This window comes from Ctenocephalides felis, unplaced genomic scaffold, assembly GCF_003426905.1.
Source record: "Ctenocephalides felis isolate EL2017-DRISC unplaced genomic scaffold, ASM342690v1 CF-g0.4_SCAFFOLD_02363, whole genome shotgun sequence".
Taxonomy (NCBI): Eukaryota; Metazoa; Arthropoda; class Insecta; order Siphonaptera; family Pulicidae; genus Ctenocephalides; species Ctenocephalides felis.
The window spans coordinates 22,103-38,429 of NW_020538517.1; the positions used below are offsets into that span (position 1 = coordinate 22,103).

General features: G+C 29.6%; 2 protein-coding genes across 2 annotated transcripts; both read left to right on the plus strand.

The window, feature by feature from the left end:
* Nucleotides 1-2,295: 2,295 nt before the first annotated feature.
* LOC113380734 (zinc finger BED domain-containing protein DAYSLEEPER-like) lies at nucleotides 2,296-2,667 on the plus strand. Its single transcript, XM_026619866.1, has one exon. The coding sequence runs from the start codon at nucleotides 2,296-2,298 to the stop codon at nucleotides 2,665-2,667; it is 372 nt and encodes a 123-aa protein (XP_026475651.1).
* Nucleotides 2,668-2,939: 272 nt separating this feature from the next.
* On the plus strand, nucleotides 2,940-3,710 carry LOC113380733 (the record flags this gene model as incomplete). The annotated part of the gene is made up of 1 exon (XM_026619865.1): nucleotides 2,940-3,710. A coding segment is annotated over exon 1 (771 nt), but the record flags the coding sequence as incomplete, so codon positions are not given.
* Between the last annotated feature and the right edge of the window lie 12,617 nt (nucleotides 3,711-16,327).

Here is a 16,327-nt window from a genome sequence, read left to right on the forward strand (position 1 = left end):
AACTAGCGAGTTGGATTTTTTGATGAAAATATAAACTTCGATACATAAACTAACATGAAAACATAAACTTTGATGAAAACATAAACTAACTCCTTCGGGAAGTTAAAAATAATCTGCGTCTTTGACGTGAGTCAAAATTTGACCTTTTCTCGACGTTTACTCGTCTGAACCGATGTTAAAATTTTAAAACTATAAAATGAAACTGGATAAGCGCTTGCGTTGATTAGTTTTTTGAGACAATTGGCCCCTTACGGGCGGGGCTAATATTGTTAATTTCAATTTTTAATAATTTTTATTTAGTATAGAACTCATCCCGATTACTTTTATCTTAATTACGCGCTTGCCAATTTTTTAAAATTGAAAGATACGTTATTCAGTAAAAAATTTGAGTTAAAATTTTGTGCTTTTTAAATAAAATTGTTATACCATTTCATTAGTATTTAAAATAGTTTTTTAATAATAATTTATTTTAGATTTTATCAAATATATTTTAATTAGTTTTAAATTTAGTAAATAACGTAGTTTAATAATTTCATATATTTTATATTATCGATTAGTTTTACAATAAGTTTAAATTTTAAGAAATATTGTTTTTTTTTCAAATTCTTTTTTAACTAGTTGGTTTGGTATTTAGCCTTGAGGCAAATTACATGAACTTCCCGATATGTGTAAATAATCGACTTAATCAAAAAAAAGTGTAAATAATATACTTCATCAATCCTACTTTAAAAAAAAACGATAATAATTTTAGCAAAGTTTGACGAATTTTTAAAATTAAACTACTTGTTGTAAGGCCGTAATATTACAGTAAGTTCTATAAGACCATGATGTATATCGCCAAAAAAAGTTCCATGAAAAAAGGCTTAAATTTTTTTTAACAGTTAATTACAAGAAAACGGCTCGGTAGATTTTCACCTAAAATTAATCAGTATCATTCCCAACCAATATCTTTCGAACAGTTTTTGATTTTTTAAAATCGGTTCGGTAGGATGAGCTTAAATGTGGACGAAAATTTAACACTATTTTTCAACAGTTAATTACAAGAAAACCGCTCGGTAGATTTTCATCTAAAATTAATCAGTATCATTCCCAACCAATATCTTTCGAACAGTTTTTGATTTTTTAAAATCGGTTCGGTAGGATGAGCTTAAATGTGGACGAAAAGTTCAACACTTTTTTTCAAATTACAAAGAAACGGCTTGGCAGATCGTTGCACAAAACTGACAAACGATAGTCCTCACCGAAATACATCAAATGGCTTTTAAATTTCTAAAATCGGTTCAGGCGTTTTTGAGAAAACGTCGAACAAAAGTCTAATTTTGACAAATGCCAAAAAGACCATACTGATTTTTGCAAACTTTGACGAATTTTTAAAGCTGGACCAGTTGTCGTAGGGCCGTAATATTTTAGTATGATCTAGAAGACTATGGTATCTATCGTCAAAAAAATAATCATAAAAATCGTCGAAATTTTTTTTTTAAAAACTTTATTACAAGAAAACGGCCCGGCCGATCTCTACCAAAAACTAATCAGCACGATTCCCAACCAATATCTTTCGAACGGTTTTTGAATTTTCAAAATCGATTCATAACTGCGGGCTAAAACGTGGACGAAAGAGTTTTCACTTCTCTGCTATTTACGAAGAAACGGTTTGGCCGATCGTCGCACAAAACTGACAAACAATAGTCCTCATCGAGATACATCGAATGGCTTTTAAATTTTTGAAATCGGTCCAGCCGTTTTTGAGAAAACGGCGATTTACGGCAAAAAATCTGTTGGTGCACACGCACACACACACACACACACACACACACACACACACATACTTTTTCCAAATTTGTTCTCATTCGATTCAGAATGGCTTGAAACGTCGAAAAAACATAAAATTAGCGAATCGGATTTTTTGATGAAAACATAAACTTCTCCTTCGGGAAGTTAAAAAAATGGCATCTCGTAGAAATATTAGTGTATTGTGGTACCATTTTGAAAAAATTGATAGTATGAAAGCAAAGTGTAATGTGTGCAACCAGCAGATAAAGTATAGTTCAACAACCGCCAATTTAAAGAGACATTTAAGAAGAAAGCATATTTCCATATATGCTTCGTTGCAAGAAACTGAGGCAGGAAGTTCACAGCAGACTCGTATTTCACAGTATATGAGTAATTCCGGATAGGCTATACCAAGTTTTAGTAGTGCTCAACAACAACCTACAAGTGTGAGTCAGAGGGTATTGGAGACTTTTATGACTAAAAAAATTAGCAGCGAACAAAAAAAAAAAGATTGACCAAGATTTGATGGGTATGTTCATTGATAGTTTCCATGCATTTTCATTAGTTGAAGAAAGAGCGTTTAAAAAGTTGATGCGGTGGATACCAGGATATGTTCTTCCATCTAGAAAGACTGTTTCAGGATCCATGCTCGAGGAGCAATACAACAAGGCAGTTGAAAATACAAGAGCAGAAGTTTTAGCTGAAGCACAAACTATTTGCATAACATTAGATGTTTGGACTTCTAGGGTTACTGAAGCATATGTGGCAGTTACAGGCCATTATATTACAGACAATTATAACTTAAAAACTGTTTTTCTCGGATGCTGTCAATTTGAAGGAGCGCATACATCAGAAAATCTAGCAATAGAAATTCAAACAATCCTTGACAATTGGTGATAATTAGTGATAATGCCAATAACATGAAAAAAGCCATTAAAGACATTTTAAAAATAAAACATTATGGATGTTTTGCACACACTATTAATTTAATAGTAAATGATGGCCTCAAATTGATTAAGAGTGAGATCGATATAATAAAGAAAATTGTTGGCCACTTCCGGAGGAGTGTCACTGCATGTGAAAAACTGCAGAAATACCAAATGCAGCAATATGGACACACAAAAAAATTGATTCAAGATGTCGAAACAAGGTGGAACTCCACCTTTTACATGGCGAAACGATTTGTCGAGGTTGAAGAGTCAATAAGGATGACAATGAGTGTTTTAAATGCAAATCTACCATCATTGACTTCTGAAATGTGGGAAATGTTGCCACAACTATGCTTAATTTTAAAACCATTCGAAGATATTACCACCACTGTAAGTGGTGAAAATTACCTGACAGGAAGCCTGGTAATAGTGTTAGTAAGATGTTTGAATGAGTCATGCAACAAATTATTGGCACGAAATGACCTGTTGCCAGTAATTAGAAGAATCACTGAAATTTTTAAATCAGGAATTAATGACAGATTTCCAAATGTCGAGAGGAGCAAGACATTTGGAATCTGTACATTATTAGATCCTAGGTTCAAAATGAAGGGTTGCTCAAACATAGAAGATGCAAAAATTATTAAAGAAGATCTTAAGCAAAAAGTAGCAAAAATCATTGAAGAACGAAGACTTTTAGAGAATGTTGTTCCCATGCCATCAACGTCCATGGAAAATATTGATGAGTATAACCCATGGACTATTTTAAATAACCTAGTAGGAGCATCACTGCATCAATCGACTCCACTATGTGCTGCTATAAAGGAAATTGATATATATCTCGCTGATGATAGCTTGCCTATGAAATCTGCAGAAGGTATATTAAATTGCCCAATGCAATGGTGGAGAAATCACCAGCATGTTTATCCAAATTCGGCGAGATTGTTTAAAAATCAGTGCAATGTTGTAGCTACCTCCGTTCCTTGTGAAAGGATCTTTTCAAAAGCAGGCATGGTTATTACGGATAGAAGATCGAGACTACAAAATACAAAAGTCGAAAAATTAATGTATTTAAATGTAAATTTAGATCAAAATCGATTTGATAAAATTTAAAATTGTTAAAATTTTAGTTTTGTTATGTAACAAATTATATAATCTATTTGAAATTTATAATTATAGTTAAAATGTATAATATATGTAAATATTTGAATAAAATGTACTTATAAAAATGATTTGTTTAATTTATAAGATTTCATAAAAACTTCTATTTAAGTTAATCTTTATTTCATTCATTTTCATTTGATTTTTCAGGCTATATAGAATATCATGTCATATAAAAATCTTCTTAGTTAACAAGGTCATAAATAGATAGATGAATACTAACTTTCAAATGTTTTGTTACTAATATTTTTCGTTATATCCATAACATTTTTAATTTGAAATTACTTGAAGTCATTTTTTAAACCTAACCTGAAAATATAAATTATTGAGTTATATAAATTATTTGTTTATTATGTGAAACATTGCTATTTTAATTATAAATTCGTTGTTTCAGTATACTATATCCTTTTGCTTTAAAATTAAAAATAAACAATATGATGGGATACACAGTTCAACTTTTAAACCTTGTTATTGATCAAATGATTTGACATTTAACTGGGACGAACATAGATAAGGAACAAACTTCATTAACTTTCAACGAAACAGTATTTTCAACTCATAGTTATTAACGTTGCCAGCGTTGAATCGTTAAAATCAACTATAGTTGAAAATTAACTAGTTTTTCAACTGGTTGACGAGAACCCGTTAACCGTTTCGTTTCGTTGACGGAAAAAACGTCAACGACCCATCACTACTTCCTGAAGAAAATTGACAGTAGTGGGATGGATGGATGGATGGATGGATGGATGGATAGTTGAAGTAGTTGATTAGCGAAATTCGAAGACCATATTTTAATATATTTGTCCAAAACATAATGTTATTTGCCACTGTAAATTGGTAATCAATTCAATAGTCCAGTTTATTATAGTAAGATTACCTCGGAATTTGAGATACACAGCTGTAAGTCTGTAAATACTTGTATATTGACACCCTAAAGTTGTCTCAAAATTTATATATGGGAGGGTGTCAATACCATATGTAGGTTTTGAGACAACTTTAGGGTGTCAATATTTCAGTATTTACATACATACAGCCGAGTATCCCGAATTCCGGAATTCTTACTTAATTTAACCTTAAATGACTGGAATACAAATAGGAAACAAAGGTCCAATTTGACTTCGAGAAATTATATTGTGAAAACTAAACCAATTATATAACAACAAATAACACATCAAACAGTCAACTGTCTGATTATGTTCAGTAAAACTCCCAGCTAATATATCATTGTAGACATGTGCTTTTTGCTGTTTTTCAAAAATTTGTCACCTGGTACTTTTTACCCTATAGGTGTGGTAAAATAGGACAGCCAGGGGGCAAACAGATTCAATGTCTTATTTTTAACTTCCCGTAGGGTAAGTTATTGTAATGGGCCGAAAATCGGAATTGAAAATTTTTACATTTCTCGACGTTTTGAAGGTTTCTGAACGTTTTGGCATACCTCAGAAAAAATGGATGTGTGTGTGTGTGTGTGTGTGTGTGTGTGTGTGTGTGTGTGTATGTATGTGTGGATACAAATTTCCAGTCACGTTTTAGGGCGCACGGATCAACCGATTTGAATGGTTCAAAAAACATTCGATTCCTATTGATTGGGAAAAGAGCTGATTAGTTTTTGGCAAAGGCAGGTCCAGCCGTTTCGGAGATACGGAGCAAAGAGTGCAGAAAATAGAAATCGAATTTTTGAGCGAACGGAGTATCCGATTTGAATGTTTTAAAAAACATTCAATTAGTAATGATTGGGAGAAGTGTTTATTAGTTTTTGGCAAAGGCAGGCCCAGCCATTTCGAAGATACGGAGCTAAATATGTAAAAAATGGCAGTTTTTGAGAGAACTAAGCGTCCGATTTAAATGATTCAAAGAACTTTCTGCTTGCTTAACAAAATAATTGATTTTGAAAAAAAAAATTTTGTTCAATTTTTTTTTTTTTTTTTTTTTTTTTTTTTTTTTTTTTTTTTTTTTTTTTTTTAGTATTTTGTATATCGAAAATATTTTAGATTTTATTTTTAATTCTGACTATAGTTCTAATATACTTTAGAAATAATTTCAACTCTGCAATTCGGTTTATATAATTCTTATAAATATTACACAATGTTACAATATTTATAATAATCTATTTGAAAACATTCAGTATTCCTCGAACATTTCGTTACGGTGCGGGAAGTTCCAGCAATTTGCCTTAAGGCACGATGCCATAATTGCCTCAAGACAGAATTCCACTTACAGCTAGTTATTTTAAAGGGATTCTATGAAATGATAGCTACATTATTCGACCAATGCAAAATATATAATTCATGGATATATTTTCTACATAGATAACACTGACTAACACTAACATTTCGTATAAATTTTCATTACCAGAGTTGAAATAACTATTTATTTAATTTATCTCTTGTAAAATTGCTTTTTTTAACTAAATTTACTATTTAACTTCCCGTAGGGTAAGTTATTGTAATGGGCCGAAAATCGAAATTAAAAATTTTTACATTTCTCGACGTTTTGAAGGTTTCTGAACATTTTGGCATACCTCAGAAAAAATGGATGTGTGCGTGTGTGTGTATGTATGTATGGATACAAATTTCCAGTCACGTTTTCGGGCGCACGGATCAACCGATTTAAATGGTTTAAAAAACATTCGATTCCTATTGATAGGGAGATGAGCTGATTAGATTTTGTCAAAGGCGGGTCCAGCAGTTACAGAGATAAAAAGCAAAGAGTGCAAAAAATTTAAATCTAGGTTTTGAGAGAACGGAGCATCCGGTTTGAATGATCTAAAAAACATTCAATTAGTAATGATTGGGAGAAGTGTTTATCAGTTTTTGGCAAAAGCAGGCCCAGCCATTTCGAAAATAAGGAGCTGAATATGTAAAAAATGGCAGTTTTTGAGAGAACTAAGCGTCCGATTTAAATGATTTAAAGAATTTTCTGCTTGGCCTAACAAAATAATTAATTTTGGAAAAAAAAACTTCTGTTTCAACTTTTTTTTTCAAAAAAAAAAAATTGTATATCGAAAATACTTTAGATTTTATTTTTAATTCTGACTATAGTTATAATATACTTTAAACAAATAATTTCAGCTTTGCAATTCAGTTTATATAATTCTTATAAATATTAGACAATGCTACAATATTAATAATAATCTATTCTAATCTATTCGAAAACATTCAGTATTCCTCTAACAATTTGTTACGGTACGGAAAGTTCCAGCAATTTGCCCTAAGACACGATGACATACACCCCACTATATAGTTTATTTGCTATTTTATATTTTTTACACCTTCAAGGCAAATGTTAGCCTGTTTTTTTTTACCCCACTCAAGTGTGAGTGAGTGTGTTGAATCTAACGTAAAATCAACAACACATCTTAAAATACAATTAACATACAAAAATACATTGAGGTCTTGTAAACTAAACAACAGTGCTCACAACCAAAACGAATAACAACGAAAGAAAATTCTTTTGTTATGGATTCTCAAACATTGCCGTTTTTTTCCCGGTGGCAACGTCGTAAGAATCATGGCGATTGCTAGTTATACATCTTTTTCTATCTATTTTTTAAATATTGTTTTTATTAGATGCTCCACCCCTTATCTACTCATTTTTGTATTTACGAAACATCTACAGCAGTTAATTACAAGAAGTTATTAGAAGATATTAGATGGCATTTCTCATACATTTTCAATCTTTGAGGTAAATTAACTTTTATGGTAGTAGATTCAAACTATTGTAGTAGATTTACAATTATTCGAGCAGATTTACACACTTTGTTGTAGATGCTCACTTTCTTTAGTAAAACACCAGTAAACAACCAGATTTAATATCATTGTAGTAGGTTTAAAATCATCGCAGTAGATTTACTTGGAACCGATTTACACTTATTGTAGTAGATTTGTGCTCATACTTGTAGATTTATGTTGGACTTACTATGTAGATTCATATTGGATGCATACTTATTGTTTTATTTTCACTCATTCATGTAGATTGATCCTCATTGGAGTAGATTAACACTTATTACAGTATATTTGTGCTCATACATGTATACTTACTCTTATTATACAGAATTGCATTTATTGTAGTAGTTTTAATATATTTACACCTAATGTAACAGACTTGTTCTCATACTTGTAAATTTACACTCATTCACATAGACTTACACTGATCGGAGTAGATTTATACTCATCCAAGTATATTTATACTCATCCCCATATTTTTTCTCATTCATGTAGAAATAGATTCACACTCATTGGGAAAGATTAATATTCATTCAAAAAGATTTATACTCATTCCCATATCTTTACTCATTCAAGTTGATTCACACTGATTCCCGTGGATTTACACTTATTGGAGTAGATTAATACTCCTCCAAGTAAATTTGTACTCATTCTTCGCATGCTTTTACTCATTTGCGTAGATTCACACTCGAGTATTAACATTCTCCAAAGATCTTTATATAATAAATTAATCTTTAACTACTATTGAGATTAGAAATAAACATGTAGAAAACGACTTTCTGAGTATCCATCAAGAGACATGTTATTGTTATATGTTTGTATTATTTTTAATAGAAATCAATCACTGGATTACATTGTTTTATCTATAATTATCCAAGAATCCATCTATTTTGTTTTTAACTTTCATAGTTTTTACACGTACATTTGCTCTAATTTTATATTTTTGAATTTGGTTTTCCAGATTTCCCAGAAATTGCTAAGTAAGTAAGGATCTCATTTATTTTCATTACACATATATTTTTGTAGTTGATGTGCTACTATATAAATGCTTTATTATGAAGATCGCAATTTTGAGAAGATGAATTTATATAGTTCAGGAAGGATTTCTACATAATCGATTATTAATTTGGAATCAGAAAGACGATTTGAATTCGGGAATGAAGTTAAATTTGATATGAGTACAAATATCACGGACTCCTGTTAAAATTCCTCAGTTAACATCCCCTCTGCAAATTGAGATTGTAAATATACTAGTCTACTAATATCTTCACTAGTTTTAATAAATTTGATAAAACCATTGAAAAATGAGAGATAATTATTGATAATCTTTATTGTTCTGATGAATTATTTCGATTGTTATCAATTTTTAACCCTTTCGACTCGAATACCGGGAAAAACTGTTGTAAGTTGCAATTTGCAAGTGAAAAGGGTCAATAATAAATAATTTTACCAAGCGTAGTGTTTATCGAACACATTGAAAAATATAATGCAGGAAATTTTTCCTCACAAGGTGGTCGAGCAACGCCTCGAATCAGCTGATATTGACAAAATATCGTTTTTTTTTTTAAATTATACTGGCAGCGGACAGAGGAAAAATGGTTAGAAATTTAGCATACGATATTTTTTATTATTATAATATAAATAATTAAATAAGTAATACTTTTTGTTCGTGAGATATATTAGTAAAAAAAAAGTACATAATTTTTTCACCAGAATGTCTGATTTAGTTGAATTTTCTTATTTGTTTAAACATTAGTTGTATTGTTTTTATATAAATCAATAGTATTAAAATTTAGAAGTTGTTTAATAAAAATTTCGTATTACTTATTTATATTAAATAAGAATAATTTATATATATAGTCGAAAACATATCAAAACAGTCATCGCCATTAAGCAAAATCGCGCAAAAAAACAAAAATAAAATAAATGAGTAGAAAATATTATCAGAAATACATATTACATCAACTGAAATTTTAAAATTCGAAATAAAAAAACTGCTCTTTTAGATAACTTTTCGTTTTCGATTTCGAAAACAGTATTTGTATTGAAAATACAGATAATGTTGTATGACACAAAATATACTTGAAATATACTAGAAAGACAAATGTTAATTCAATTTAGATATAAAACTGAGCATAAACAATATTCAAAACGCAATATCGATTTCGATTTCTAAGAAAGAGGTCATCCATCAACGAGACTACTATTGCCATTGATAATCAAACTATTATATCACTCGATGATTTGGTATGTAAATTTTCGTTATAATGAAATAATAAATAAATACGATCCTATCAATCATAGGAAGATATACAATACAGAGAATTATAACGTGTAGATTGTATATTTTGTTTAAAACTCATTGATAACGAATTAAATATGAGAATAATGCATGAGGACGCCTAATAATTTTTATTAAATTAAACGTATTTTTTAATAAAAATTTAAAAAATACCACTTTCATAAATTTAATTATTACATAACCTTCCATTAACAATTTCTTTTTTTTACTGTAATCTTTATGAAAACTTATGTTTTAAACAACACCCCTGGTTAGTAACAGTATTGAAAAGTATTCATTTTCTCGGAAATCCAATCCGTTTCAATACTTTTTCGACGATTTTTTTTAACGAAGATGGAGATATTTGTCATCTAGCTTCTTCTTGAAGAAACAATAGTTAACTCTACTCCTATTCAAAATTAAATAAAAATAAAATGTCAACTTCCATAAGCTACTTAGTAAATAAAATCTTCTGTTACTGCTTTCAGTTGCGTAAAAGTGTCTATTCCGAAGAATTTTCTATTCCGCCTCTGAAAATTGATCGAAAACAAAATTTCCCTGGCAAATGGTTCAGAATCTGAACAAAAGTTTTTTTTATAGTACTAATCTATTAAAGTAGCTACCGTTACCGCTATCAAAAATTTAAATTTAATTAGGGCCCAACGAGCGTAAGCAGAAATTGATGAAAAATCTAAAGCAAAACAATGGTTTATATAAAATTAAATAACTTGAACGTAGTTATCGAGCGGCATTGAAGTTCAACTTGTAAGCTAATGCTTTAAGAGAATTTATTTCTGCTGCAAAATATTTGAAAAATGGTATGTAAAAATTAAAACTAAAAAGAAAATACGTAAAAACTTTTGGACAGAAATGTCTACTAGACTTGTCACTATTGTTCCTAGAGGCAGAAACTTTAGAAAATCTAAAGATCACTTAATAATTCAGTTTTTCGAAAAAAGATAAGGTGAGAATATTTTTATCTGAAATCATTTATGAAAAATTCAAAAAATTATAGAAAATTAGATAGATAAATAATTATAATGATAAATAACTATTTTTCAAATATCATGTATTTTTATATTTTGTGATAAAAAATTTCTTCTTAAGGGGGCCCCCAACAAGTTTTGATAAGAGGCCCCGCGAAGGCGTGCTACGTCCCTGATATTGAGAAAAGAGTTCTTCACGTGTTTGTTTTTTATCTTAAAAGTTGACAACGTTTAAGTTATTATATACACAATGATAGATTCTTTCATTTATTTTTGATATCATATTATATAAACTAAAGATTTTCAAATGCAGATCGATCGCAGCCATTTATCTCATAAAAGATAAAACACAATTCGCTGAATGACGGCGACTCCTTTGCTTTTAACTAATTAAATATTCGGTCGAATGTAAGTTCGATGCAAGCCTGGCTGAATAATTAACTCCGACTTTGAACTTAAAAAATATAAAATATAAGTTTCAAGTGAATTTATGTACAATGTAAAAATGTATTTCTGAGTCCACGGTTTCTCGGGCCGGGGCCCCCTTAGGTCGGGGGCCCGTGGCATTTTGCCACCCACGCCACCCTATAGTTACGCCACTGCACATGAGTGATACAACAACCCCACAATTATAGTTCAAAATATTGTAACATGGTCTAATATTTATAAGAATTATATAAACTGAATTGCGAAGTTAAAATTATTTGTTTAAAATATATTAGAACTTTAGTCAGAATTAAAAATAAAATCTGATTTATTTTCGATATATAAAAAATTTTTTTTGAAAGAAAAAAGTTGAAACAAAAATTTTTTTTTCCAAAATCAATTATTTTGTTAAGACAATCAGAAAGTTCTTTGAATCATTTAAATCGGACGCTTAGTTCTCTCAAAAACTGCCATTTTTTGCACATTTAGCTCCGTATTTTCAAAATGGCTGGGCCTGCCTTTGCCAAAATCTGACAATCACTTGTCCCAATCATTACTAATTGAATGTTTTTTAGAACATTCAAATCAGATGCTCCGTTCTCTCAAAAACTCGATTTCTATTTTCGGCACTCTTTGCTCTTTATCTCCGTAATTGCTGGGCCTGCCTTTGCCAAAAATTAATCAGCTCATCTCCCTATCAATAGGAATCGAATGTTTTTCGAACGATTCAAATTGGTTGATCCGTGCGCCCGAATTGGTTGATGCGTGACTGGAAATTTGTATCCATACATACATACACACACACACACATCCACTTTTTCTGAGGTATGCCAAAATGTTCAGAAACCTTCAGAACGTCAAGAAATGTAAAAATTTTCAATTTCGATTTTCCACCCATTACAATAACTTACCCTACGGGAAGTTAATTAGGGTTACAAATTATTCTCACCATCATTAATAGTATTATGATTACAAGGATTCCAGACAAATGTAAAGAAGAGTTTTTACAATTTTTGTTAAAATTATATATAAATGTGGATAAGAAAACCTTTTTTTTTTCATTATTAAAATGTGATGTAAAACTGCTAGGTGTAAATGGCATATTGCCTTAAGGCAAGTTACTAAAACTTCTCGGTATGTGTAACATAAAGCATTTTGTACGAAATCACAGTATATAAACGCCAAATCAAACTGGTTTATTCTATTTCACATAATTAAAATTTTTGTGTCAGAATGCATAAGATAGTTCATTAGAAGGATCATCAACTTTATCTATTTCTTGCTAAGATATCTAAAAAAGAAAGCCCGGAACGAAATTTTCAAGTTATTTGCAAAACGTCAAGAATATTTTGTAGCAATTTTTAAAATGCGGGTACAAACAAATGCTTTGTTCAAAATATTCATATAAAACTGCATAAGACAGCTTATACAGACTTATAGTAAATTTTATGTAGTTTTTGATAAGCTAACTAGAAAAATGTGTATTGGAGAAAACTTTCAAGTCATTCGAAGAATTGTTAAGAAGTATCCTCAATAATTATATTGCAAAATTTTTAAAATGCGTAATAGCGAGTTCAAAATAGATTAATTACAAATCGTAGTAAATTTATATCGAATGGTAGTAAATTTGATCTAACAAAAAAACCGAGCCCGGAGCAAAATTTTCGAAATATTTAAAAAAATGCAATAAAATGTTCCAAAAATTTAATAGCAAACTTGCACATTACAAAAAATTGACTAGTGTTATTTTAAATTTTCATATAAGAGTGTATTGCATTGTTTTTACGAAATATTATTAAATTTTTACTAGATTCTGCTGAGCTGACTAGAAAAAAAATTCGGAACGAAGTATTTGAGATACAAAATGTTAGAAAAATATTTTGATTTTATTTCGATAATAATATTTCAATGAACACATTATATAACGGCCAAATTGAATCAATTTTATTCCAGAACTTTGTATGAGGGTATATAGGGTAGTTTAGATGAAATCGTAGTGAATTTTATCTAGTTTCTTCTAAAACTTATAAAAAAGATAGCACGGAACAAAATTTTCTAGATATTTTATAAAATGTAGAAAAATGTTCCAAATATTAAGAAGCAACTTGCAAAATATATAAAGAAAGTTTAGTTTCATTTAAAATATTTGTATCTGCGTTTATTAAATTTTTGATACAGAATTTTAATGGGTTCTAATTTCAAAAAATTTGGTTGAAATCAGCAAATTGCTGTAGCAAGTAGGAAACAACACAGAAGCAAGATGATACACTTTTTGGATTGAAAGTTTTGCAATTTTTTTTTAACCAACACATAAAAATCTGTTCATGCCTTATAAAAATAGATAACATTATCTAAATATCTGCTAAAGTGTGTAAAGAAATTTCTGCAAAAACGTGAAAACGTGAAATCAGTAGATTTGCAATTGTAGTAAAAGTAACAAAAAATACCCAAGCAAGTTGATACACGTATTAGAATTTTTGTAAATTTTGCATATTTTGTGTTCAATATGTTAAAATTTGTTTATGCTATATGATAGAGGATAAAATTATCTATATATCTACATATTTATTTATCTGAAGTGTCTTCAGAAATTTCTGTACAAACATGGCTTGAAATCAGCAAATTGTAAAAGTGTCAAATAATACGCAAGCAAGTTGCTGCACGTATTAGTATTTTTGAAAATATTGCAATTTTTTTGTTCAACATATTAAAATTTAGTAATGCCATTCCAGAATAAATACTATTAATTACATATCTACATATTTATTTATCTAAAGTGTATAAATAATTTAAGCAAAAGTGTGGTTTGAAATCAACAAAAACTATGAAATAATACAAAAGCAAGTTGATACACTTAATATTAAAAATATTCAAGTATCGATAAAAACCTTTTAGTAGTCTACAAATCAATTTAGTTTTTACTTTTTACTTTGATATTTATTTAATTTTGAATTATGGTCATTTTTAACTTCCCGAAGGAGAAGTTTATGTTTTCATCAAAAAATCCGATTCGCTAATTTTATGTTTTCTTGTAATAAAGTTTTAAAAAAAAAAAATTCGACGATTTTTATGATTATTTTTTTGACGATATATACCATAGTCTTCTAGATCATACTAAAATATTACGGCCCTACGACAACTGGTCCAGCTTTAAAAATTCGTCAAAGTTTGCAAAAATCAGTATGGTCTTTTTGGCATTTGTCAAAATTAGACTTTTGTTCGACGTTTTCTCAAAAACGCCTGAACCGATTTTAGAAATTTAAAAGCCATTTGATGTATTTCGGTGAGGACTATCGTTTGTCAGTTTTGTGCAACGATCTGCCAAGCCGTTTCTTTGTAATTTGAAAAAAAGTGTTGAACTTTTAGTCCACATTTAAGCTCATCCTACCGAACCGATTTTAAAAAATCAAAAACTGTTCGAAAGATATTGGTTGGGAATGATACTGATTAATTTTAGATGAAAATCTACCGAGCGGTTTTCTTGTAATTAACTGTTGAAAAAAGTGTTAAATTTTCGTCCACATTTAAGCTCATTCTACCGAACCGATTTTAAAAAATCAAAACTGTTCGAAAGATATTGGTTGGGAATGATACTGATTAATTTTAGATGAAAATCTACCGAGCGGTTTTCTTGTAATTAACTGTTGAAAAAAAGTGTTAAATTTTCGTCCACATTTAAGCTCATTCTACCGAACCGATTTTAAAAATCAAAAACTGTTCGAAGATATTGGTTGGGAATGATACTGATTAATTTTAGGTGAAAATCTACCGAGCCGTTTTCTTGTAATTAACTGTTAAAAAAAAATTAAGCCGTTTTCATGGAACTTTTTTTGGCGATATACATCATGGTCTTATAGAACTTACTGTAATATTACGGCCTTACGACAAGTAGTTTAATTTTAAAAATTCGTCAAACTTTCTTATCGTTTTTTTTTTAAATAATTAAGTAGGATTGATGAAGTATATTATTTACACATTTTTTTGATCAAGTCGATTATTTACACATATCGGGAAGTTCATGTAATTTGCCTCAAGGCTAAATACCAAACCAACTAGTTTATTTATTTATTCATAAGCAATCCGTAATCAATAATAATAGATATTATTTCAGGCTCTTATCAAGCTTATTCATAATTAATATTAAAAGAATAATAACTTTATAATATTCAAAATAGCTTCACAAATTTTGCATCTGAAAAAAACAGAGTAAAACGGTAAAATACTTGACAGTTTTATAATAAAACTAGTTGGGTGTATGGCATCGTGCCTTAAGGCAAATTGCTGGAACTTCCCGTAATGTAATGAAATGTTCGAGAAATATTGAATGTTTTCAAATAGATTATTATAAATATTGTAATATTGTCTAATATTTTATAAGAATTATATAAACTGAATTGCAAAGTTGAAATTATTTGTTCAAAGTATATTAGAACTTTAGTCAGAATTAAAAATAAAATCTGAATTATTTTCGATATACAAAAAAAAAATTTTTGAAAAAAAAATTGAAAAAAAAAGTTGAGACAAAATTTTTTTGTCAAAATCAATTATTTTGTTAAGACAAGTAGAAAGTACTTTGGATTATTCAAATCAGACGCTTAGTTCTCTCAAAAACTGCCATTTTTGCACATTTAGCTCCGCATCTTCAAAATGGCTGGGGCCTGCCTTTGCCAAAATCTGATAAACTAATAAATAATAAATCATTACTAACTCGATTTCCATTTTCTGCACTCTTTTGCTCTTTATCTCCGTAACTGCTGGACCTTCCTTTGCCAAAAACTAATCAGCTCTTCTCCCTATCAATAGGAATCGATTGTTTTTTTGAACCATTCAAATCGGTTAATCCGTGCGCCCGAAAACGTGACTGGAAATTTGTATCCATACATACATACACACCACACACACATCCATTTTTTCTGAGGTATGCCAAAATGTTCAGAAACCTTCAAAACGTCGAGAAATACAAAAATTTTAATTTCGATTTTTGGACAATTACAATAACTTGTCCCACGGGAAGTTAAAAAATCTAACAACAACACGATAACGGTATACACG

Coding starts and splice junctions, on each gene's coding strand:
- LOC113380734 (XM_026619866.1), top strand. CDS start 2,296: ATGGGTATGTTCATTGATAGTTTCCATGCATTTTCATTAGTTGAAGAA.